The 23,626-nt window shown below is 36.4% G+C and overlaps 3 protein-coding genes across 6 annotated transcripts; all 3 read left to right on the plus strand.

Moving 5' to 3' along the window:
- The first annotated feature begins 4,296 nt into the window (after positions 1-4,296).
- On the plus strand, positions 4,297-6,245 carry LOC119986449 (non-specific lipid transfer protein GPI-anchored 8). Of its 2 annotated transcripts, none has more exons than XM_038831006.1 (3): positions 4,297-4,670; positions 4,766-4,801; positions 5,932-6,245. In XM_038831006.1, the coding sequence occupies exons 1-3, from the start codon at positions 4,346-4,348 to the stop codon at positions 6,012-6,014; spliced, it is 444 nt and encodes a 147-aa protein (XP_038686934.1). In that variant the 5' UTR covers positions 4,297-4,345; the 3' UTR covers positions 6,015-6,245. The 2 variants fall into 2 exon arrangements, with proteins under 2 accessions (XP_038686934.1, XP_038686935.1); XM_038831007.1 differs by having other exon boundaries at positions 4,305-4,670; positions 4,769-4,801.
- An 805-nt stretch (positions 6,246-7,050) lies between these two features.
- LOC119987454 (FAM10 family protein At4g22670-like) lies at positions 7,051-12,968 on the plus strand. Of its 2 annotated transcripts, none has more exons than XM_038832376.1 (11): positions 7,051-7,240; positions 7,332-7,383; positions 7,479-7,628; positions 7,718-7,805; positions 7,914-7,994; positions 8,096-8,160; positions 9,038-9,178; positions 10,767-10,871; positions 10,983-11,234; positions 11,537-11,594; positions 12,655-12,968. In XM_038832376.1, exons 1-11 carry the CDS (start codon positions 7,131-7,133, stop codon positions 12,750-12,752), a joined length of 1,200 nt encoding a protein of 399 aa, XP_038688304.1. In that variant the 5' UTR covers positions 7,051-7,130; the 3' UTR covers positions 12,753-12,968. The 2 variants fall into 2 exon arrangements, with proteins under 2 accessions (XP_038688304.1, XP_038688302.1); XM_038832374.1 differs by having other exon boundaries at positions 7,053-7,240; positions 7,476-7,628.
- A 6,951-nt stretch (positions 12,969-19,919) lies between these two features.
- Positions 19,920-21,722, plus strand: LOC119986750 (MYB-like transcription factor ODO1). Of its 2 annotated transcripts, none has more exons than XM_038831432.1 (2): positions 19,920-20,429; positions 21,039-21,722. In XM_038831432.1, the coding sequence occupies exons 1-2, from the start codon at positions 20,146-20,148 to the stop codon at positions 21,646-21,648; spliced, it is 894 nt and encodes a 297-aa protein (XP_038687360.1). In that variant the 5' UTR covers positions 19,920-20,145; the 3' UTR covers positions 21,649-21,722. The 2 variants fall into 2 exon arrangements, with proteins under 2 accessions (XP_038687360.1, XP_038687361.1); XM_038831433.1 differs by having other exon boundaries at positions 19,996-20,408.
- The last annotated feature ends 1,904 nt before the right edge of the window (positions 21,723-23,626 follow it).

Below are 23,626 nucleotides of genomic sequence, written 5' to 3' on the forward strand. Positions count from 1 at the left end.
TAGGAGACATCTTGTGTTCAAATTCTTTATACAGAAAATTCAATCAGCCTAAGGAGTTGCTACAGTATGTGGCGAATCATGGAGCTTAATTTGCTAAGAAATCACTACATGGAGTTTTCATTGTTGTAGATATCACCTGGGAATTAAACTGTTATGTATTTGAAAACGGCTGCTTTTTCCATGAAAGCTGCAGCTTGTTTCTGCACAAAACATATCAAACAAATTTCTTGATAACAGCTCTTACCTGGTTCCCCTGGTGTGCCATTTGCTATATTTTCATCAAGAAGGGCCAGTAACGGGCCTCTCGAGTCAAAGTCCAAAAGGGTTATTGGGCTCGTTGTTTTCTTTTGGGCTTACGGTTTGTCGGTTTCTCTCTCTTTTTGTTTTTTGTTTTTAATTTTATCATTGAGCTTAATTTGTTTTAGCTGCTTTGGGCTAGGATCGGTCCTGGTTAGTGCAACCAATCGAACATTAAGCCGAAAAGGGTTGCCGATTCAAACTTGCACGATGTTGTGCTCCTAGGGGTGTGTTATTATTCTCCTTCTCCTGTTATTTTAAAAAAAGAGTTTTTTCTTGTGTTAGGGAGACCCGCGCTAATGTAAGTTTTTATATGGTGATAAGATTATCTGGGTCAAAACTCATCAGGTAGATCGAACACAAGACTTTTTGATTCCAGACGGTTTGACCTTAGAGAGATTCACCACTAGGCATAGGCGAAAATTACATTTAACAAATCATAGTTATATGTGCAAATACTAAATTTTGAATCGTGAACGACGAGTCTCTCTGAATATTGGCGAATAAACAATGGTGAATCTATAAAATAAATTAAGGGGGGTTTGGTCAATGGAAGAGTTAGGAATTTATAGGAGGGGATCAAAGGTTGATGGGAGTTTAGGGGCATCACCTTTGGAAAAAAAAATTAGACATATTTACTGAAAAGTAATAAAAAATAAGCAATATCTACATAGTCATTAAATGAAGTAAATATTTATATAATCATTAAATTAATTAAATATCTACAAATAAAACATAAAATGTTGAGATAACAAAAAAAATCATTACATATACCATCATGTGTGAGTGTGTACCAATCAATAATTTTTCTCTTTTACAAGTGTGAATCAATCAATAATTATAATTTATATATTAACCATACATATTATATAATAATTAAAAAATTTAAGTATTTTTTGATAATAGATACATTATATTTATAAATACTTAATAATTAAGTTAATGTTTTTAAAAAAGAAAAATTGGGGGGCCTGGAGCCCCCATTCAATTGTGTGCATCCGCCACGAGATAAACCATTGAGTCTCTCCCTACCTAATCCATCCCCCAAAAGCAAAAGCAAGAGCAAGAAAGGAAGGGCAAGAAATTAAACTATGTGGTACACTAACATCGCAAAGATGAATACGACTTTCGGAGCTTCAAATTTTGTAAGCATTATCCGTCATCGCATGATTGGTGGCATGATGCACATATGAGTTATATTCTTTGAAGTATCCTTGGTCACAACTTCAATAAATATTATTTCATCTTGTATATGATATTTTTTATATCACATTTAATATGTATTTATGTTAATATTTTTGTGTTACTTTATGAGAGTAAATATCAAAATAAATGTGCATCGTTGATAAAATAATTTCAATGATTTGTATTGTTATAAATAACTTTAAAAAAAATTATGAAAAAATTATTTAATGAATGAGAGTAGTATTATTTTAATGATGTATCATCCAATCATGCAAAGCAAAATAAACGAAGAGAGCATTCAAAGAATGTGGTGGTGGTTGAGTCTCGTGAGAGAGTGTGAATGGCATAATCACATGTGGGATGCGACTTTGGGCTCCATAATTACTTTCCACTCTTCCTTAATTTCCAACAAGAATCGGACATGAGCTTTCATTTGTTCTCACGTGATTTATGTCTTGTCCAGATTTTGAAATGATTACAGATCGATTTATCTGGCATGGTCGTCCGCACGAAATTCATTAATTGTGTGGATGAGAAAAATAACTCATGCAAAATCAGCATAATAGGTGACAAGAAAGCTACGTATTGCAGTATGATAGATGACAAAAAAGTTACATATTACAATATGATAAGTGATAAGAATGCTACGTCCTGCAGTATGATAGGTAACAAGAAAGTTACGTACTGTAATTTTAAGAACTCGTGCTAAGAATAAACCTCTATATAAAAGAGACTGAGGTTGAGCTAAGGTCCACACACATTCGCTGATTCACGTATTATAAATTGCAATTACTAAGATTATTAGAACTTCTTGAGTTTGACACTAACTTGAGCGTCGGAGTGTCCCAGGATTCGCTGGAGTTTGCTTTTGCGTTAGCCATCTCAGCAGCTGACTTGTGAATCGTCAGTTTTTTGCATCCACAACTTGCAATGCACAAAATTATTGTACTAAATAGTTTCATTTTTAATCATTTTAAATTAAAAGAAATATCAAATACCAAATTAGATAGGATTTAAATTCTTTTTTTTTTAAGATAAATTCCCGCGAATAACTTTATTATAAACTTTTTTCTAATCAATTTGAATCAATCAATTATGCTAAATTAATTAATATGTTACAATTAATACATCAAGTACATTTTTTTAAAATTTTTTTGAAGAGGCAAGTATATATTTTTAATAATAGTGATGGGATCTCACAAGGCGGACCAAATTGTCAATTTTCAACGCGCATTTCATTTGACTATTGTGTTTGTTCAAACTACAATTTGATGAAAGGTCTTTCCAATCAATTATGGATTAAAATATTTTAAGTCTTGTGATTATAAGATATTTTGTTTTTATTTCCATCTTTTCAAATTAGACAAAAAGGCTCCCAAACCAACAATTCACAAGCTTAGAAAGATTCAACTACTATGGTTATAGCGTAGTTAGAGGCGACAAAAATTTGGTTCTGGATCAATTTCGGATCAGATAACATCATGTGTTTACGAATTCTTTACATATGTGGATCCTAACCCGGATTAGATTTCAGACGTACTTAATTGACCAAACTCATATTGATTTAAATCGGACAAGTAAATCGAATAATAATATAATCTGGGTTAGAGTCCGGACAAGTAAATCGGACAAGATTTATATGTTTTGACCCAGACCCATACCCGATTTTAAACTGGACAAAAGATTTGTGTTTGGACCCAGATTTCAGACATATAACTTATATTCAAACTTTGTTTAATCAGGGTCGAATAAATTCGATCATCCAAACCGAATAGAGTTTTACCACCCCTAAATGTAGTGGTAAATTTTTATTGGGCTAAATTGTATGGATTCGAAAGATTTTGAATTCGATTCTCACTGAGAGTAATATCATTGTAGTTGCGCATTAGATTTTGGTCTAACTTATCCTGTCGTCAGGTGAAAAATTTATGTGTATATGTATCTAATGACATGTGTGTAGTCTCCTATCGATTGTACGAAAAGCAAACTTGCATGATATCATTATAGGTTTAAAAAAAAATAAAAAAAAACCCTTAGGAAGGGCTTCACATCATTGACTTGAACACGTAAACGGGTATACTAATAAATGGATTTTAAAAGAGGTAAATAGTTTTATTTGTTTCGATTTCTTTATTTGGTTATCTCACATTTTAGTTGGGAAGTTCTCAAGCAAGGGAAATCAAAACTGATACTCAAGAAACTCATCTAGAAAAACATTGACAAGTCTGAATGATCACATATGTCGTCAACCACCAATTCCAGCTATCCTATATGGGGTAGGTAATCAATAAACCCAAAATCATTGTAATCGGGGGTGTCAAAACTCTGTCTAGTTCGGATAATCGAATTTGTTCGATGTGGATTAAATTAAGTTTACACTTAAGTTATATGTCTGAAATCCAAGTGTAAACACAAAGTTTTTTTTTTGTCTTATTTAAAACTGAGTCTAGGTCCAAACATATAAATTTTGTCCTATTTACTTGTCCAGACTCTCACTCGGATTAAGTTATTATATGATTTATTTGTTCGGATTTGGTTATTTAAGTATGTATGAAGTTCAATCTGGGTTAGGATCCAAACAATTAAATATTTCATAAACAAGTGATATTGTCCGACCCGAAAACGATTTTTTTTTTGCCAACCCTAATTAATAATGAAATTCTGTATGTCCAAAATTACCAGGAAATTCTACGTTGTAAACAATTAGAGCGTCATCATAACGCGCATCGAACTTGCGTGGAGAAGTGTCTCATTTTGCTAAATTTCTTGACCGAAAGAAACTTCAAACCAAACTTCACATATATATAAACCAGAGACGCTGTCACCGAACATACCCAAATCAAAGCTGAATCATACCGGAGAGATGGCTTTCAACAACGCCTACATGTCCTTGATCGCGGCGGTCCTTCTCTTGGCCACCGCAATTAGCCAAACAGACGCACAACAGGTGGCATCCTGTGCATCGAAGCTGGTCCCCTGTGCGGAATACTTGAACTCCACAAGCCCTCCTTCCAGTTGTTGCGACCCTATCAAGGATGCAGTCACTAACGACCTTCCTTGCCTCTGCAACCTCTATCAAAACCCTGACCTGCTTAAATCGTTGGGGGTTGAACTCGCTCAAGCCCTCGCACTCACCCGTGCCTGCGGAGTTAGTACTGATATCAGTGCCTGTAATGCCACTGGTGGAGGTATAAATTTCAATTTGAAGAAGAAATTGTGAAATTATTTTTGTTTAATTTTAAGTAGCATTAAATAATCGTGCTCTCTGTTTTTCTTGTCTTAGCAGCTCCGTCTCCTGTCGGCACTCCGCCGCCTCCGGGTACCCTTTTTCAATTCTCCCTTCTTCCATTTCCAATTTGTTTATCTACAGATGCTTAATTATATTACCATTTTTATGGTCTGTTTTTTGTGGGTGAATCTGTAACTGTCAAATTAGGAAATTTTGGGAATCATAGGATCAAATTCCATTTCTGTTTTTTTCTGGGTGAATCGAACTAAGAAATTTTGGGAATCCTAGCATCAAATTCCATTTCTGTTTTTTCTGGGTGAAATTTTTAACTGTCAAATTAAGAAATTTTGGGAATCATAGGATCAAATTCTAGATACAATATCTCTGCAATTTGGGGGTTATGTCAAGGATAATTTTTCGTTTTTGGGAGATTGGTTAGGCTTGACTTACTTTGATCTCAAATCTTTGCCTTAATAGCTTTAGGTGGATTAGGTGAAGTGATGAACATACCTAACAATTATTTTTATTTGTCATTATTGAACCTGAACGCCGAATAGATGTGAAAGTGCACAGGTGATGCGGCCTCTTCATGAGTATGCCGTCCCCAATCTTGGCTTGATACTACCAAAACAAATTCCCATCTTGGCTCTATTTGGTTATATTACCTAATATTCATGAGGGAAAAAGAGTCAATACTTCTATATATATGGCTTTAGTTACTTATTTTGATCTTTGAAAGATCAAACCTGCACAAACTTCCTTTCAAGGAATTGTATTATAAAGCTAGTAATTGTAGAACACTTACTGTTGGATCCAAAACGAGGAATGCTTAGAGCCCACATCATATTACCTAAACATGTGTTTATCTATAAAATAGAGAACTACAGTAGATAATTTATTAGCTCTACATCATATATTACTAGAGGTTCCCTATTTTACAAAACATGTACAGTGATTTCCTACGTATAGAGAATTACTATTCACTCCCCTAAACATAAAATAATACAATTTATTACTTTATTATCTCCTCTCTCTTTTCTCTCTCCTCACTCTTTCTCTCTTTCTCTCTCCTCACTCACTCCTGGCATAAAATGGTGTTGACCTTTGTTTGAGCCTGAACCTAAACATTACCCTATTGAATTAGTGTTTTTTTTTACTTACAAGTTTGTGGTGAGTGGAATGCTAATACTATACTAACCGCATTGATACGGCTTTTGCAGTTCCTGGCAGCGATGGAGGAAGGGTAGCGTGGACGGGATTATATAGTTTGCTCTTCATTTGGGTTTCAGTGATGGTTTATTAGGATTATCTATGGTGTTCTTGATATAGTCAAGAGCAGATGGACTTGTCACATTATACATTGCTGAGATCGATCGCACAATGTTAGAGAGCCGCGCCGGATATTCCGCATTTAGATGATTTATTTTTGTTGTGTCTTCGTTTGTATCTTATTGTTTGTGAGTTGTGAGAGTGTCTTATTTGTAATTCAATGAGTTATTATTATAACTTACCATACTTATTATAATTTTTGCTTGCATTATTGGACTATCTTTTATGGCTCTCGCTGCCTGCAACCTAAAGGGACATCTCAAAAAAATAAAATAAAAATGGGAGTAGTCTTTGTTTTTTTGTTTTTTTTTTTTTGTTAATCTGGCAAATCTCCCACGTACTTAAAATGCGGAGCCCTGAAAAGTGAAATGACAAAGTAGGGAATATTATTATTTTAGGTCTTACAAAAACAACAGTGATTCAGTACTTTGTATTTTAAGTTCGCATTTAGAGTTCATAAGAACATAAACTCACAAGGCAAACCCAATTCACCTTCATGGCAATTCAATTGGCAAAGAATTAGCAGATCTACATAGGGGTATTCATGATCTTTTTTTTTTTTTTTTTTTCAGTTTTTTGACATAAAATAACTGATCAATCGGTCGGTTATTGACAGTTTGATAAGTTTTTGGATCGATTCTTACTAACATATATATAACAGTAACCGATCAATCAGTCGTTTTAACGATCGGTTCGATTTTGCATGGCTTTTTTGACAGCCCTAGATCTAGACACTTTCTTTGCCTCCAAAAACTCTGATGAGCCTTTCTTGCTCAAGAATTTCTTCACATTGTTGTGGGCTCCTAAAGCCCATGGGCTTACTAAACATTGGTCGGCAATTAGTGTTCAATGGGTCAGCCCGAAACTAGGGCTAGCTCTATGGGCCATAATTCGGGTAGGTTTTCACTTTTCAGAAGAGAGGGACAGAAAAAGAAGGAAAAGCGACGATACTGTTCGGCCTTCGGCGAACCCTATCCGGTCGAAGACACTGGTCCCACACTTTCAGCAAGAGTCCAAAGGTAAAGTCTAGACGTCTACCTTTCCTGAAAACCCTTCCCTCGCATTAAATCGCGTCTCTTCTACCCTAAAAATGGATCCATCGAAGCTTACCCAGTTGAAGCAATTCGTCGAACTCTGCAAGTCTGATCCCGCCGTTCTCACCGATCCCACGCTCTCCTTCTTTCGCGACTACCTCGAAAGGTACTTCTTCGCGAATTGCTGTCTCTATTTGGAAAATCTCTGTGTCTCTTGTTTCGCTTGTTTTTGAAATTCTCTCAACTATTCGTTTCAGTCTCGGCGGCAAGGTCCCTGCCTCTGCTTACGAGCATGGACAAACCAAATCGGTAATCTTTTTTTTTAAAATTTTTGTGGGGGAATTTTGGATTTTATGTATATATGCTAGGGCATCTGAGTGTGTAAGTGTATATCAATACAGAAGAGTTCCGCGGTGGATGAAGAGTACGAGGATGTGGAGGACGAACCAGAACCGGAACCAGACGCCCCTGATGAGGAAGAGGACGAAATAATTGAATCGGATATTGAACTTGAAGGTGACACTGTGGAGCTTGACAATGATCCTCCACAGAAGGCATGATTTCTTGTTAGTTTGCGGTACTCTACTTGAATTGTGATTTTCTGGTGTTTATCTTGTGACGGTGTATGTGGTTTTGTTCGCAGATGGGAGACTCGTCTGTCGAGGTGACGGATGAGAACCGTGAGGCTGCCCAGGAGGCAAAGGCCAAGGCCATGGAAGCTATGTCTGAAGGTAGAATTTGTCTAATTTGACGTGTGGTTACTCGTTGCTTGTATAAATGTCGCATTTTTATGTGTGCCTGTAAAATGTAAGGAGAATTGTTGGCTCCATGCAATGCAGGTAAGTTGGACGAGGCAATTGAGCATCTGACTGATTCCATTTTGTTGAACCCAGCATCTGCAATTATGTATGCAACACGAGGTAAGATGATAGAGTATTTTTGTATGCTACAATATTTTGAGTTCAACAAATCTCGGTTTTGTTTTAATCATTATGCTCATATTTTTTTTGGTTGCCTCCAGCCACTGTTTATATCAAAATGAAGAAACCAAATGCTGCTATCCGGGATGCCACTGCAGCTCTAGAAGTTGGTTTCTTTTCTTTGCTCTACTCAATCCCAATTAATATTTTTCTGAAAGCCTTATGGACTTGTGGTGGATGTTGGGACTAAGGAGTTTGTATTGTCATAGAATTGATGAATAGGAAATTAGGAATTCTTTGAAATTAAAACGTAACAAATGGGGCAAAAATAAAACTAAGAAATAAATCTTGACAAGTTTCTTTTTTCCAGTTTCTTCAAGTCAGTGGTAAGGTTAAGGTGATTCTTTTCCATCCTACCCTGCATTCTTGTATTACAAAATTTTACATGTGAATGCACATGTTTGTATGGATATTGACTTTGTATGATGGTGGTTTCACTATGTAATTAAGTTTAGAAGAATCATAGGATAGGCATTGTTACTATTCTATTTATGGTAGGGGCAATACTGGTCGAGATGACGAGATGTGATACACTGAGCTGCAATTTTATAGTGTGAAAACATGAGGATATTGTTGTGCAAGATATTAGAAAGACTGAGAGATGAGGAAGGCCAGGAAAATATGGGGATGCAAGCAATAAAACAGGACATATACACTATTAGCTTAGTGAAGGAGATTCCGACTTATTCTCTTATTCATTTGTGGAATGGACCAAGGTGTCCGCAATGAGCTTTTATGTAGATGATGATTTTGGTATTGTTCTCAAAATCCTTTGATATTGCTGCTGCCTTTTATAAACATACATGGTCTGCTATTCTTGTGCTTCTCTTGTTTTGTTTTTCCTAATGGGTGGCATGCTTGTTATACACCATATGTTTTGTTTTTTGTTTTTTTGTTCTTTTGTGTTTGTGTCAAATTTCACTGGACAGCAATGTAATGGGAATTCTAAGGTAACTTTTTGCTGTTCGTGATGCTCGTGTTAGATTAACCCAGATTCTGCAAAGGGATACAAGTCCCGTGGCATGGCAAGGGCAATGCTTGGTCAGTGGGAAGATGCTGCAAAGGATCTTCACTTGGCGTCAAGGCTAGATTATGATGAGGAGATAAATGCTGTACTAAAGAAGGTGATCTCTCTCTCTCTCTCTCTCTCTCTCTCTCTCTCTCTCTCTCTCTCTCTCTCTCTCTCTCTCTCTCTCTCTCTCTCTCATACGAGTACTTACTTTGCATTGTAATGTTCTTCGTCGTGTCGTGAATCTTGGTGCATCATGTTCGTGTTTTTATGGAATTTCAAATAATGCAAGACCGAGAATGATACTTCTGACAATTGATCTGTATAATAGGGATTGTTATACTGGGGACACTTATTGTGAAACAGTGAAAGTAAGAAAATCGAAAACCATTTGATTAATGAACTATATGTAGGCAGCAGTCTTCTTTTTTTATGACATACATATTTAAAGCTCGTGATTCCGCTTTCCGTATCCGCTTTTGTTTTTTTAATTCTGATCATTAGTATTTCTCATTGGTTGTCTTCTGTCTTTTAAAGGGATAAGAAGTTGGTCTGAGGAATTAAACGCAGTATAATTACCCTTCTTCCTTTTACTTTTTCTTCATTCCTTAAGGGAAATGTAGGAGTACGAATTTCATTCCAAGGAAATTGGGGTCAAATATGAAACAAGTGAAGCAATTGATTGGTTAATCACTTAATCTTATGTAGGAGTCTTCATTTTGATGACATTTTGGGTTACATCTTTATGTTTTGAACTTGCAAATCTCTATCAACTTTCCTTTTTAATTTCATTTTTTTGTTGTAACCTTAGTGTTTCCCTCTGCTTGCATGGTGCTTTTAAAAGATTAAAGAAAATTTAAACTGTTTCTGTCTTCTTGAGGAATTACAGTCAGTACTGACACTTTCTTTGTTTTTTTTGTTGCTGTTATTGACTTGTTGTGTACGTGTGAGTGTTTCTTGGTCAGGGATTGATAGGATTGTCCCACATCGAAAGATGTGGGAGCTAAGGTGTTGTTTATAGGGGGAGGTATGGGCCTCCCTTAGTACCCAAGGTTTTCTAGTATAGGCTGGGACCTGGGAGGCCTTGGGTACAGCTGGCCCATATGGGTGGGTGTCAGTTGGGCCTTGGGTGCTGAGCGTGTATTGGCGCGACTCTATCAATGGTATCGGAGCATGATCCTGTTGTGCCTTCAACTTGGGGCCACGCCTGTGGAGTGGCCGGCCATGGTGCTCGACCAACGGGGGTGCGCCTGCCGGAGTGGTCGGCCATGGTGCACCACCAACGTGGACGTTGGTCTTGAAGGGGAGGGTATTGATAGGATTGTCCCACATCGAAAGATGTGGGAGCTAAGGTGTTGTTTATAGGGGGAGGTATGGGCCTCCCTTAGTACCCAAGGTTTTCTAGTATAGGCTGGGAGGCCTTGGGTACAGCTGGCCCATATGGGTGGGTGTCAGTTGGGCCTTGGGTGCTGAGCGTGTATGGGCGCGACTCTATCAGGGATTGTGGGACTCTAATTGATGAATAAGCTGCAAATGTTGAATGTGTTTGCATTGCGTTATGTGCATGTTTCTCTGGGATTATCTTTAAGAATGTTTGGTAGCAGATTTGGCGTGGCCCATGTTTCATGGGATCAAGTATTGAAGCTCATAATTTTAATTTTAAATTTTTTTTTTTGCATTGCATCATAATCCCTTTGTCATAGGTTGACCCAAATGTACATAAGATTGAAGAACATCGTAGGAAGTATGACCGGCTGCGTAAAGAGAGAGAGGAACGTGAGAAGCAACGCCGCCGTGCTAAAGCACAGGTATACATAATTGTGTGATTCTTCTGATACCATTATTTATTTATTTTTCATGGGCATACATAATTTTTTATTTTGTTATGCTGTTAATATTTGCTAAAACTCTGACTGAAGGCCGAGTATGAGAAGGCCAAGAAGCAAGAGGAGTCATCTTCTAGCAGAAGACCTGGGGGCATGCCTGGTGGGTTTCCAGGTGGGATGCCTGGAGGCTTTCCAGGAGGGATGCCTGGTGGATTTCCGGGTGGGATGCCTGGAGGCTTCCCAGGAGGAATGCCTGGTGGATTTCCAGGTGGGATGCCGGGAGGGATGCCTGGAGGGATGCCAGGAGGGATGCCCGGGAATGTCGATTTCAGCAAAATATTGAATGTACGTATGATTGGTTTTGACACGAGTGTGCTTTCTTGCGTGCTATGAACAATTTACTTTGTGCTTAATTTCATCCTTACCATTCTTGCTCTGTTATGTGGTCAACCTTCTTGCATATCTTCCTCTCTCATGATGGAATGTAACAATGCCTGAGCTCTAGTTTTGTTCAGTCGGCCATGTTTTTGTGTAAATGTATGCATTCATGTCTACTGCTTCTTTGTGCTAAAAGATGCATGTGTCGGTTCTTAGTCTAGCCAATACCATTTACGGATCTGATACTTCGATGTTTGCATATTGAGCAGGACCCTGAATTGATGACTGCCTTTAGTGACCCAGAAGTCATGGCTGCTCTCCAAGATGGTAATCTTTCCAGTTTTGTGTTTATGTATGTTTAGACTTCAGGAGGCACTATCTTAGCACATTTTCAATGAACAACTTCAATTCAAAAAGTATTTGTGCACACATGCATGCATACTTTTTACTGTTTATCTTCTTTTTACTCTTCGTTGTTATTTAGCAAATTCTTCATCAATATTTTCAGCGATCCACACAATGCAACCTCAATTTAAATTTGGTGCGAGTTGTGCGGGCTCTCTTTTATAGAGAATTAACTATATTATTGCAGAAATGATAGATAGATTTGACCATTCGAAGACAAGATAAGAGTATTGATTTAGTTGTGCAACAAATACTAGGCAAAGCAGTAGAATAAGAAAAGGACTTCAGATATGTCTATTTTTTTTAGCAAAGTTGGCATAGCAGCTGCTTTACATATTTCATATTTGACATATTTTGGCATATCATCGAGCAGAAATTATGGGCTTCTATGTAGTGGAGTATTGAAAAGTGAGCATATTCTGCTGCATCTTAAACTGGAATATGTGTAATGATGTTAACTTGCTATAATTAATCTCCAATTTTGAACACTTTGTTTTTGCTCAGCCAGTGTCCGAGTCTTTGAGGGGGGAAGAACTGAAGGTTTCATATTTATTTTGGTCTTTCTTTTTGACAACTAGGGGTGCTTCCATTTCTTTTCTTTTCTATTTCATGAATTTGGATGGAGGAGATTACTATGTTTTAAGTTGTAAAAATTGGTCTTTTTAAGTTCCTGATTTTCGGTTTAATTTTGAAGTTAGTCTGTAAGATTGAAAAGTAAAAGGATCACCATAACATTTAAATTTGGTTCCATATTTTTGTTTTAGTAATAGGATCTGATGAGGTGGGAATTGTTTATCCTATTCATGCTTGGTGCAGTTGGTTCCATTCTCCTAGTTTGCCAGATCTTTGTTGATTGCGCATTGTTTCCGAGTATAGACCAAAATGAAAATGTGGACCTTCAGTTTTTATGAGAGTTTTCCAATATTTATCCAGCTAGAATATGCTGTAATGACTTTTAATGTTGAATATTTTGGCTTTGCAGTAATGAAGAACCCTGCTAATCTTGCAAAGCATCAATCAAACCCAAAGGTGGCGCCTGTAATTGCCAAGATGATGAACAAATTTGGAGGACCAAAATGATTGCCCGTCGAAATTCACTTCATGCTTCTGGTAATTAATTTATAATTCAAGCACAATGTATTGTAATATTATCGGGGAGTGAGATGTGTCATTAGAGGCTGAGGATTGAAAAGTTTTAAAAAACTTGATGAATTCTCTTCAAGATTGGATGGCCAGAATTTCATGAGATTTCAAGTGGACAAATCAATTTTGCTCATCAATCATTTTTCTTGGTCACTGGTTTTGTATTTATTCGCATGGTCCACAAACGACGAAAATCTCTCTTTTGCCCATCTCTATCTCAATAAGCTGAAAACAAAGCTCGTACTTTGAGGAATACCTGATCGGTTTGCTTTCTTTAAGTTGCTTATTTTCTTTACGGAAAAAGATTTGTTGGAATGATTTCGACGATTTCACATGATTTGCACCATTGAATGTCTCTAAAAAAGTACAGTAAAAATTAATGTTGGGTTCTATTGCTTATATCGTTACTTGTTAAATTAAACGGACTTAATTTGAAATTCATATTTCAATCTGGATGTTCTTGGGATGCCCCTAATAACCAACGAATGGATAGGCAAATGTACTTGGCCGTACTGCAAAAGGAAACCCATCGTTTGAATGAAATGTGTTCAAGCAACCAAAGCCCAGCTACCCGAATCTTTGGCAGCCTCAAAAGTCCTTCAACGAACACTGTTTGGTGGACAAAGAAGAAAATGACCCATCACCCAGTAGGGTTCACCCACCATTCGACCAATGACATATCATCTTTTGCTTCACTGTAGTCAAACTGATTTTAATTGCTTGCATATCCTTATCCTTTCATTTCATATTCCAATATATTAGCTATCTACCTCATCCACTACCTCCTTTAAGGATTGACCACAAACAATGGACAATGGTGTCAATTCTAAGCAAAACAAATGCTTACAAAAGCACAAGCCTATAGGGTTCCCAAAATAAGCAAAGAAAAAAGAAAAGAAAAAAAAGAGTCTCAAACCACTTTTATGAATCTCACCAACTTTCCCTCACTTTCTTTAATCCAGTGGGTCCTAGCCAAAATTCAGTAACCAGTACATTTCACTCTCTTTCCCACTTCTCTACCAACCATTATATGACCTCTTATGTGATCATATGACTTTGCAAGACAAAAAGGAGGTTACATTTTGATCAAGAAAATTCTATATATCATGAGAAGCTTTTAATTTAGGGTCAATAGGATACTTATTAGGGAGTTTGAGTCTGTTTTCTAATTGAATGCTTGCTTTGATGTATTCAAGTGGGTCATTAACACCATACATATAACAATTGCATATCTGAAAAGTACTAGAGATGAGGTTGAATATGCAAAACATGGTAATGTCGCTATATATATATATATATATATATGTCATCTTTTCATAGGGTTGTAGGCAGCCACTCCTTTTTTGCTTCATCAAATAATGTTGTTGTTATTAGGGTGCCTTATTTTCTTTGGTGACGATTGCATTGCGCATGAGTAATGTAATGAGTTAGTACCCTAATGAATTTTTTTAATTGAACCCTTGAAAAAACGTTGTAAATAGTCAAATATTCGACGGAGAATGGTTGCATCAACCTTGGCTTTATGGAATCTGATTTTTAGGTTGGTAGCTCATGAGTCGTTTTGATGGGTAAGCAATGGATATGATGCAATGCATTGTATTCTTAACTTGTTTGCTCACATATCCACACGTGGGATCTTTTGTTTTTTTTTTTTTATCTTTTTTTCAAAGTGGTTAGCATTATTTCATAATCAATTTCAACTGAAATGTGGGAGGGACGTGCATTCTTGATCATATTGTTTGACAGACTTTTGACGTCAGGCTTGAGTTGGATTTTTACCGGGAGCAATACCCTTGTGATCACATGTTAGGTTTTTCTCCAAATTTATCATGTCGTTAGGTAAAAAACTTCTGTGCGCATGTGCCTGATGGAGCGAGTTAAAGTCTATGTCAGATGTCCAAAGGACAAATTTGTATGATATCGTTGGTCTAAACGGGCTATATTGTATTGTTAGTTTGTTTGCTCACATCCACACGTGGGATCTTTTGTGGTTTTTATTTTTTTTTATTTTTAAGTGGTAAGTATTGTTTCCTAATCAATTTCAACTCAAATGTGGGACGAGCTTGTTCTTCAGTTTTGATGGTTTGGGAGATTTTTCGAAGAGAAATATGCTGTGTTGAAAAATAAAATGTACGGATTTTGAAACAAAATATATTCAATATTGACTGATGAAAAATAGAGAAACAAGTCTTTGATTTTGAAAAAAAAACCAACAACACTCATCTGTTATTACATGCAAACATGGACTTCTGAAAATTCCAATCGTAGTTGGTTTTGGTCCACCCATTTTGTTGCCTAACTCTAACTTAAATTAGGGTATTGATAACGGGTGCCCTAAAGACACTTGGTAGGGATTGAATACAGCCATGTCGTGTGTGATGAACTCTCTCACCCTTAAGGGTATTAATTATCATTTTTCTTTAAATTAACAAAAATGTTAGGGATCCCAATCATCCCATTAATTCATCTTGACCCTTGATTGATATAAGTTTAGGGATTCACAAAACGTGGTGATTGAACAACAGTCGTTGTGACAACTAAGATCCCATTTATTGGGATTCCTATCACTTTTGTTAAATTAATATCGAAACTAAATTCATTTTTGTCGGTGGATTAACTTAGTTGTTTGATTCATTTAGTGAAACTAATGTAACAATTAGTTTGAGGGATAAAAGGGGTTGTCCGTACCACGCATAAGCCGACTACTCTTGAGATTTAACATGCATGCAAGGATAGATCATAGGTGACCTCATTCTTGGGTGAATTCTTCGTTAAAAAATGATTAAATTTGTCTATATATATCCAATAATTTTATTTGGTTATATGAATATATATTTTTCCATTATTTTCACTTTTATATAGGGTTTCTTGTAAGATATTTTCATTGTTTATCTCACATGTTAAGTCTCGGCTCGCTTGGTGAAAGTCAAGTGATGTGACTTATAAGATAATGATCAACTTCAAACATTTGAGGACTCTTTTAATAAGGACAAAGTCATGTAGGTTTTAGGTCCAAAGCGAACAATACCTCAAATGTTCACTTCGGACCAAACTTCTGTCTCACTAATACTCGATCATAAAAAGACTTCCATCTTTTTAGGTCACCTATTGGGCCTTTCGGATGTTCTTGTGAATAAACCATTCACAAGGTGAGAAGTAACACAATGACCCAAACCCGTATAATTCAATTGTTGGGTCTCGCATAACTAAGCTCACAAGTGCGCGGGTGCTTGGTGAAATCCAAGTGATCATATAGTTTATAAGATAATGTCTAACCTCAAACACTTGAGGACCTTCTTAATAAGGATAAAGTCGTGCGGGTCTTAACCCAAAACGAACAATATCTCAAGTGATTTGGGTCAAACTTCTATCTCACCTCCTTCTACTTATTATCACACATTTATATTACCCAATATATCTCCCAACGGACCCATCTCCCTTGCAACAATAAGTAAACTATAGTAAATTAAATATAAGACACTTTAAACAACAACTATAAATATTTTCAATGTGAAAGGCTGAAAGTAACTGCGAAATCTGAACACATTTAATTGAGTTATGAATTCCAAGTATATTGTCGGTCAGATTGATAATGTACGATGTCAACAATAACTGCTATATGCATTAATTTCATGACTTACAAAAGTCTTAAACCAGACAAACCTAATTAATCATCAGTAGTATACGTAGTAGTTCCAACACAAAAACTGTTCTACCCGTTTATACCTAACCAGATACACTATTTGATTAATTTATTATTATGCAAAATATCTTCTTACCTAGGTTAGCTTCTACGTGTTTGGCTTGTAATAATCCAATTGTACGCCATTGGAGCTAGATCTCATGCAAGTGTGTGTGTATAAATATATATTTTAACTATTAGAATTTCCAGCCCAACACACATCAATGATATTGTCCGTTTTGAGTGGTCCGACTCTTGTGGATACATCGGGCCCTCACGAATTTGCATTCCTGGGTGATCACCCATCCCGATAGTGCTCTAGCAGAAGCACGTTTAACTGCGGAGTTACCACAAAATGTTTTCCTCTAAGAAAACGTGTTGTTGATGGTAAGGAACTGGATTTATCTATGCTAACATTAATTGAGAATTCTCTAATCCAATATGTCTACCAAACAATTAGGTCAGCTCTAAACTCAGGCCGCCAACCTAGGCCGCTCCATGCTACAGATAGGTTAGACCGGGGCGAAGCCCATGCGAGAAGAACGAGGTTTAAATTATATATATTGGTAAGTAAGCGGTGGGAGATTTAGACTTTTTTTTTACTACAAGGGAAGGGGATGAGAAGGCTCGAACTCGAAACCTCTATGAGATACCATACACATGAGTGTCATTTAAGTTACTCGTGATTCGGGAGGATTCGAACTTGGATACCACAAAGTCGAGTGTATAATGTATATAGTTTTTATTTCTTTATTTGCATTAAAGAGGAATTCACAATTATTGTGCTAGTTAGGTTATATTCAATCACTTCCTTTCCTCACGGGGAAAGTATCTTCCTCTGTCACTCTAATATATTGTTTCCTATGATCGATACATTTACTACTAATACTCTAATAGTACTGGTGTGTGTATATATATGTGTGTAACATCATGTTACATAAAAACATACACGCATCCAGAGACAATATCTTAGAAATAAATTTTGTCCATAGTGCCTTGCAAGTCATCTATACTTTCCATGAAATGTATTTGTGACAATTGGCAGAAATGGAGCAAATTAAGACATATAGATATTGTTTTCATCATATATACAATTTTTGAATTGCTTATTAGAACTTATTAGTCTTTATTAATATATTTTTGAAGTGTAAAGATGTGTCACTAAGGGACAAGGGTCCACATTGAACTATACTCACCTACGCACAGAGATACAAGTCAAAACACCAAACTTGTATAAATATAAAATACTATATATATATATATATATAGATCGTATAAGGGAGATGTATTCAACTTTGACATGAGAGACATGACTTGCCTAAATGAGGCTGACATTTTGGTTTGTCTTGGTTTACAAATTAATGAAAATTTTTTAGGGTTTACGAAAGTATTACATGCCATGATGTTTTGTCCATCCGATCAAGACCAAACGGCCAGGATCAAGTTTTTAATTTGTCCAATCTGGAACAATCTGGAATTAATATTTCGTGGCACACAATGTGAAACGTGTGGTATGGAAGTATTGTGCGGAGAAATTATTCAGTCGTCCTGTCGCATCACATCATATGTTGATCATGTGGTGTGCGTTCATGAACCGACTAATGAGACAATATCAATTCATAAGCTGATTGGTACATTTTTAAAATTTGAATTTCCAACTACCTATCTCCATTTTCAACTATCCATTTCATTATATATCACGAACTGTTAGTGAATTAGCACTATCCTATTGATTTTGATACACTACATCAACGTGTGACATAGTGTATCAGTACCATTGAATAATTTTTAGTATTGTGTGTGGTCCGTGTCAAACAAAGCAACTATGATGCTTTACTTTTACTAAGATGAGTACGCTTGTGAGGGCTCGTAGTCTCTTGAAGATGCATGTATAAGCCTACAATAAGCTTATGTTACTTAATTTAACATAATTGGAAGTGTTCCTTTGGTTAATACAATGACACAACTTACAAGATAAGGCAAGATTTAGCAACTTGTTGACCTATTGTTTGGGTAATTAATTAACTAGCAAGAGAAGCAATGATTTGGAAGAAATTAATTATGGTTTATTTACTAGTGTTTGTCAAAATTAAGTTATTTTGACACGAAATCCTTAAAATATAATACCCCCTCTACAAGGAACAACTTTGGATGAAGAAGCAATTAAAAACTTTAAAATAATATAATTCTTTTTGCTAACAATTTTTATGAGTAACTTAACTTATATTAATCATCTCTTGCATATTAATTTAAGAAAGACCACACTATTTTCTTATATAAACATGTTATTTTTAGGTTGTAGTAAAATCATTGTAACATAAAATTAAAAGTTCACTTGTTTTTCTTTGTCGAATACGATCCAAACCTGTAACAACCCGTCTCTCCCTGGGTCTAGTGAATATTATCTGCTTTGTGTCAGACCATTCTAGCCCGCACGAATTTGTTCTCCTCGTCCATTTGGCCTAGAAAAAGCATTCAATAGATTAGAAGGTTTAGCGTATTATATTATACACCTCACTTCTTCCTCTGACAGGATTTGGAATACTGAGCCCTTTCATCACTCTATAACTCGCCCAATGTACACCACCATACTTGCATTGCAGAGGTTTGTGGCTCCAACCACTCAAACCGGGTGCTGCAAAACCCATCTAGGAGATCTTTATAACTCTACATATATATATATATATATATATATATATATATATATATATATTTCTTGAGCATGTTAATTCAAATCTAATTAAAAATTAAAACCCATTAATTTTTATTAGCAATAAAAATGGTAGCTTAGAGCAACTTCAGTAGTGTAAATTTGTTAGCCCAGTAAAAATTTATATTGGGTCCCACTTCTATTACATAAAAAGTCAAGGCAAACACGTTTCTCAATACAACCACACCAACAAAACACATCTCCCAATATAACCATACCAACAAAACACATATTCCTATACATTTTCCTTCCCACCCGACATGGTGGCCAACAAATTCTCATGCCCTTCATGTTGTCCCCAATAAAACTACACCAAAACACAATCTTTCAATATAAAACACATCTCCCAATATAGCCACATCAGCAAAACACAAAACCCAATACAGCCACATCAGTAAAACACAAAACCTCATACATATTTATTGGTCCAGACAAAATAACACCATTGCAAGTGCTCTTACTAGTGTTTGTGTGTGTGTATATATATATAAAATATATGGGTGTACAAGGACACGTAAACGTAGTGATGACGAAATGGGTGATGGAATGGTTGAGTAAGAGTGCAATCAGGGAGAGTGGGGTTGTGTAGGAAAATGGGAAGAAAACATTTAATCACAAGATGTACATATATATGTAACCCTCTCATTGTGTCACCCATCATTCCCCATCACGACACTTTGTGTATCTGCACACACCGGAACACCCCCATTTAGTTCCCACATCACTCTCACAAACCAATGGTGGGCCATGGAATCTCCCCCCCTCTCTCCCCTCATGGTGTTTCTTAATTGATCACTCTCTCTCTATATATATACATGTGTAGTACATTTTATCAAAGGCATATGGAGACGATAGCCTTTTGTATAAAGTTGTGTGTATTGGATAGTTTTAGTGGTGGTGGTGGTGGTGTGGTGCAATAATATTGTTATTATTAAGTGATGGGGAGACAACCTTGCTGCGATAAGCTTGGTGTGAAGAAGGGTCCATGGACAGCCGAGGAAGACAAGAAACTCATCAATTTTATTCTCACAAATGGCCAGTGTTGTTGGCGTGCCGTGCCTAAGCTCGCCGGACTCCGCCGCTGCGGCAAGAGTTGCCGGCTTCGCTGGACTAACTATCTTAGGCCTGACTTGAAGAGAGGTCTTCTTACGGAAGCTGAAGAACAGTTGGTTATCGATCTTCATGCTCGTCTTGGCAATAGGTTCTTATTCTTACCACTCCGGTTACAACAGTCTTGTGGATCACAATGTTTTTTGTTCTACCTATCTCAATTGCTAAGATGGACGCACACGATTTCATATGGATCACGTGGGACCGTCCACGATTTCACAAGGATCATGTGCGTCCATCTCAACAAGGTTTCATTACGCATTACAAGGTTTCTGATGCATTTTGAATCAACCTTGGACATGGTTATTTTGTTCTACCAAAAACAAATTTTGAATTGGGTGCTTATTTTGAGGGACAAGTTATGTCAAGCTAGTCATTGTTTGAAGCAGATAATGGGTTTCTTTTTCCATAAAAATCAACTAGTATATTATTTATGGTCCACATATTTGAAAAAAGGTGGTGCACCTAAATATGTCTCATTTGTTTACTAACTATATGATTGGTAGCTAGCCAGCTATAATACTTGATTACATTAGAACTAATATATTCAACAAAGTAAAAAGTACGTACCAATGGCGTCAACTAGAGAACCACGAGTAGTTCGGATGACACTCATGTATGTGATATTTCATAAAGGTCTTCAGTTCGAGATTTCCCATCGATCCCCTAGCTGGATAGTGCTTGAATATAATTGTAAATATATGTTTTTATGATTTTTCAGGTGGTCAAAGATAGCAGCAAGATTACCAGGAAGAACTGATAATGAGATTAAGAACCATTGGAACACCCACATCAAGAAAAAGCTTCTTAAGATGGGGATCGATCCTGTTACTCACGACCCCTTGCACGAAAATAATAATCAACAAGCTAAGCCAGCAGAGGAAATTAGTTCTTCTCCTGCTAATCATCATCATATTGTGCCTGAAGCCAATTCCGAGGAAAATCATAGCTCAAGTAGTTCATCACCAACTGAAAATTGTTCATCAACTACTACTACAACAACTACTACTGCTGATGATTCTGAATTAATAGATAATATATGCATTGATGAGACGTTACTGAATAGTCTTTTGATGGATGATGATCAACCTCCCCTAGTTGATGCAATTTCTTGGAACAACAACAACAGCAACGACAACCTGCCGCAGGCACCGGCCGCCGCGGAAAATCACGGCGAGACAGTGCCTAGCTTGCCGTCTTTGGAGGATGATTGTTCCTTTTTGTTCGATTGTCAAGATTTTGGGGTTCACGATTATGGTCTGGACTATTGTTTCAGTGACATTGAGTTTGGTACAGTACTGAACTCATTAGAGATGACGGACAAGCACTAGCATATACATATACATATATGTGTATATATACATATACATATATATATATATATGATCATGATCATTTTGTGTTTTCTCTATGGGTTGTTAATTTTGTGTACCATGCATGTGTTACTTTACCGGCTATTTGTGGTGAGGTTTAATTTCTCATGAACCAAACCCCAACAGTACTGATATCATCAGAAATTGAATCATGAAAGTTTGATATCACTGTAGATGTAAAATTAATCTTTAGAGATAGAGATACAGAAAGTCTTTATATATATATATATATATATTGGGTTGTAAGTATAAAACCCAGTATATATGTATATATTAATATAATGTACTCAGAATTTATAATAAAATAGTCATTATATTATGTGATGTATTCTTGAGATTCCTTTCAGAAGAAAGTTAAACAAAAAAAATTATGAACTTGTCCGTTCATTTGGGTTGTACATGTATTTGATGCTTTAAATATTTATAATTTTAGTGCCGCATCCTAGGGATGCATATATACTATACTAATGAAAGCCTGCAATATATATATACATATATATTGGTTATTTTTATATTATTTTTGTAGTTATTGATTAATTTTCACTAATAGTGGAGGGTCATGATGAGTGACACATCAACAGTCCCAATAAGTCTCATATAAATATAAAATAGATACGCATGCATGTATAGATATAATACATATACGTACGTAGTCGCATAAAGGTTGAAAACTAAAGTAACATAATTTGAAGCACGAAAGGTGAAAAGGCAGAATATGACAAGATCACCAATACTGCACTAGCCATAGTGTTCAAATAATGGGAGGCATTAATTATTGTAGACTTGTAGTGGTCAAAAATGGTCCAGGCTTAAACTTAGGTGTGCTCGAAAATCCAACCGCTTGTTTTGACTTATCAGGCCGACGACCATACTATTCATTTGAAGGCGTATTAATTTCTAACTCCTAAACTCTAATCTGTCATTTCAAAGATAAAAATCATGTTAAATCATGATTTTTGAGGGAGAATTGGAGCCGGAATTGTAGCCCATCCCTTCCCTCCAAGAACACGTTGAACCAAAATTTGTTAGTTACAAGTGACACATCTATCCCATCGCCCGCCTCGAACATATCTTGAGACTTGCACCCTTAATTAATTCTTTTCTCTAATATCAGGCTGAGATACTAGACTTCCTTACCAACTTATGACAGAACATTCCTTCTGACACACGTCTACTGTCAATCACTCTTCTCCATGCATGTCAGCCTCGTAATGTTCGTTCACATGGAAATACCTCAAACACTGAACGCACACTCAAAAGGCTTTCCCATTAAAGTCCGCCACCGGACCTCAAGCCAAAACGTACACTATTCTCCGCCAATCTTCCATCGCGGTCATAGTCCTACCTCCCTCATCCTGCATCCACTTGCATTGCTTGTAGGCCTACTACCTCACTGACTTGAAGATCGGAGTCTCTTCGTTCGACAATACCTAATCGATGCTTAGAGCTTTTCGCCTATCATCTTCTCTCTATATTTTGCAGGATTGTTATAGCGGCCTTCATCGATTCGGATATCAACAATTATAAACTTAATTATGCACTACTCTTAAATTGCTACATGTAGCACTACCATGAACTTTTGGTACCGTTGGCCATGTCGCCATAGTTTAAACAGAGAAGATTCCACTAATATATGTGAATGAACATTTATTCCATTCCATTTTAGAGCGCCTATAATTTAATTGCACTTAAAAGCAATATTAATGGAACTTAATCATTGATTTCTCAACTGGCTTAGGGTGTGCCCACTAACTATTACTCCTACTTCTCTTTGGAGTGTCTGGACATACAAATATGTACATAAAGTAAAGTTGGATAGTTATCCACAATTTAAACGATTTTATGACATGGGAACTCACAATCACTATACTTTGGATGTCCACTGAGTGAACCAATGGGTCCACACAAAAATCCGCAAACAATACGTGCCAATCTG

The sequence above is a fragment of the Tripterygium wilfordii genome, chromosome 20 (assembly GCF_013401445.1).
Source record: "Tripterygium wilfordii isolate XIE 37 chromosome 20, ASM1340144v1, whole genome shotgun sequence".
Lineage (NCBI taxonomy): Eukaryota > Viridiplantae > Streptophyta > Magnoliopsida > Celastrales > Celastraceae > Tripterygium > Tripterygium wilfordii.